The sequence below is a fragment of the Octopus bimaculoides genome, chromosome 1 (genome assembly GCF_001194135.2).
Source record: "Octopus bimaculoides isolate UCB-OBI-ISO-001 chromosome 1, ASM119413v2, whole genome shotgun sequence".
Classification (NCBI taxonomy): Eukaryota; Metazoa; Mollusca; class Cephalopoda; order Octopoda; family Octopodidae; genus Octopus; species Octopus bimaculoides.
Genome location: NC_068981.1, coordinates 168,354,971 through 168,358,165, shown reverse-complemented (window position 1 = coordinate 168,358,165; position 3,195 = coordinate 168,354,971). Strand labels below are relative to the sequence as shown.

General features: G+C 40.9%; 1 protein-coding gene across 1 annotated transcript in view; it reads left to right on the top strand.

Moving 5' to 3' along the window:
• LOC106883256 (uncharacterized) overlaps positions 1-3,195 on the top strand; it is a 58,958-nt gene that overhangs the window by 8,838 nt on the left and 46,925 nt on the right. Inside the window, exon 4 of the mRNA XM_052971576.1 lies at positions 309-386. Within this exon, the coding sequence (XP_052827536.1) occupies positions 309-386 (78 nt within the window). The remainder of the gene's footprint in view (positions 1-308; positions 387-3,195) is intronic.

The following is a 3,195-nucleotide window of genomic DNA, read 5'->3' as shown; positions in this document are numbered from 1 at the left end:
TCATCATCATCATCATCATCATCATCATCATCACCATCATCATCATCACCATCATAATTATCACCATCATCACCATCATCACCATCATCATCATCATCATCATCATCATCATCATCACCATCATCATCATCACCATCATAATTATCACCATCACCATCATCACCATCATCACCACCATCATCATCATCATCATCACCACCATCATCATCATCACCATCATCATTATCATCATCACCATTGTCGTCGTCGTTGTCTTTTTCTTTTGTTTTTACTTTTCTTTTTCAAGTCTATGCCATCTTTCATTACAGAATGCGTCATTGTTGAAGAGTCTTGGAGATATTATGAATAAAATTCTGATATTGTCTGACAAACAAGAAGAAATAATAGTAAGAATATTTTCTGCCATGTTTTATTACACCTTTTAGTTTTGTTCTATGCCTTCATAACATCCTAATTTTAGATCAACCTTATCACCGTCTGTTGTCATCCTTGTTTTCACTACCACTGTCATCATCATCGTCATCATCATCACCATCATCTGTCGTCGGTGTCGTCATCCACTCCCCTTTCCTCATTTCTCATCATGGTTATAGGGGTCACCATTCTTCTCCTCCACCTCCATCTTTTTGTTATCGTCACTACCACCACCACCTCCACCACCATCATCACCATCAGCATCATCCTCATCATCATCAACATTGCCATCGCCACTCCCACCACCACCATCATCATCACCACCACCACCACCACCTCAACCACCACCACCACTACCACCATCATCATCATCATCAACAGTAGCAGTAGTGCATCCTCATCATTAACATCATCACCACTCCTACCACCACCACCACCACCACCACCACCAACTCCACCACTACTGCCACCATCATCAATATCATCATCATCATCATCATCATCACCACCACCACCATCACCATCATCACCATCATCGTCATCATCATCATCATTACCAAAGGTCAACTGTTGTGAGAAATGTTGAATTTTATGATTTGGATTCTGACCCTCCATTTGATTGTGACAAAGAAAGAGAGAGACAGGTTGTGGTGTTATCTATTGAATTATTGGCAAATAAATTGATAGGATTTGAAATGAATTAGAAATGCTTCTCATTTTAAACCACAGGTTGTGGTATGATGGGAAGCATAATTAAATATTATGTAACAACCAAACAACAAGAGCAACAATAACAACAATAATAATAATAATGACAATTATTATTATTACTATTATAGTCCTTTCTACTATATATATATATATATATATATGTATAAAGCGAAATCGTGATGGCACCACCATTCAAGTGTGATCGTTACCAGCGTCGCCTTCCTGGCACTTGTGCCGCAGCTTCACGTTCCTGGCACTTGTGCCGCAGCTTTGCGTTCCTGGCACTTGTGCCGCAGCTTCGCATTCCTGGCACATGAAGAGTCATTCGAGTGAGACCGTTGCCAGTGCCGCTGGATTGGCTCCTGTGCAGGTGACACGTAAAATACACCATTCTGAGCGTGGCCGTTGCCAGTACCACCTGACTGGCCTTCGTGCCAGTGCAGTACCGCCTGACTGGCCTTCGTGTCAGTGTCACATAAAAGCACCCACTACACTCTCGGAGTGGTTGGCATTAGGAAGGGCATCCAGCTGTAGAAACTCTGCCAAATCAGATTGGAGCCTGGTGTAGCCATCTGGTTTCACCAGTCCTCAGTCAAATCGTCCAACCCATGCTAGCATGGAAAGCGGACGTTAAACGATGATGATAATGATGATGATAGAGAGACAGAGCCAATGCTCATACTCTGGGCATTGGAAACATGTGTAGGTCATCGTAACCATAAAAACATGCTGTATGACATTGCAAAATAAAAGGAAATAAATTTTGAGAATGTGTCAGTCTCTATATTCTCTATCATTATAATTATTGCAAATATATATATATATATATATATATATACACTAGCCTTGAAGCCACCCTTCAGGTGGCATTCAGGCTGGTTCCTACAGAGGGCACCTTTGAGGCCTTCGGCCCCACTACCAGGCCACTTCGCGGCCCTCTGCTCTTGTGTAATGAAATTTATTTCCGCAAATATGCTGATCATATTTTAATCAATAAGCATAGGAGTGAGGTAAACGCAGTAAAAATAGAGGGGGTCAGTGGGGCCCCATTTAAGCACCCCTTCAGAAATTGAACTTCCTTACGATACTCCCTGGGAGTTCATGGTATGAAATTCATTGTCATTGCTCCGATTTGATCGCCAATGCCTTGCATTTAGTTTAAAATGCAGTAAAAATAGGGGGATCAGTGGGGCCCCAATTAGGAAGCCCTTAAAAGAATAGATCTCCTAAGGACATTCCCTGGAATTAGGAGAGTTGCTGGTTTGAGTTTCATTGTCCTTGCACCAATGGTCTAGAAGTTAATGAGCATAAAAACGTAACGGACATAGAAACATCACTCAAATTTATATTAAGAAGATAATAGTGTGACCCTTAGCTCTTTCTTCCTCTCCTCCATAATTGCCTCCCTTGGACCCTGTCCTCTTTCTATCTCTCTCTCTCTCTCTCTCTCTCTCTCCTCCCTCTTTCTTACACTTCTGCCTCTTTTTCCCCCTCTCATTTATTAGTCCCTCCGCCACTCTTCCCCTGTCTTACCACTTGACAGTCAAAGTGTGTTATTTTTCTTCAGCCTGCTACTGGCCAAACCAGACACAATTGTGTTCCATCTGTCAACGACTTTCTCCATTTCTTTGCTCTACCTCACTACATTTGTCTTGATAGCCCAAAAGGCTTTTTCTGTCTGTATTGTATTGTACTGTTTTAGTACTGTATACATATAATTATTCCTTTCACTTATTGTTCAGCCGTAAGGCATTTTCTATTGTATACGTATTATTTCTTGTCATTATTTCTTATTGTACACGCAATGTTATTTTGTCCTGTCTTCGCACACATTCGTCAGCCTTTTCCTGTCACTCTATGTTCTAGCATTCACGTTGATAACAGTGGTCTTGGTTTTAGATAGCATGAAACCACTAAGATGTCTCGGAAACCAACTGATGAAAAAATCAGCTGCAAATGTTCCTTGTATCATGTTTTTGTCTCCCTTTTCTGTCCATTATATTTGCGCCACCCAGTTTTCGTCTATTTTTCCCTTCTCTGTCTAACTTTTGATATATATATATATATATA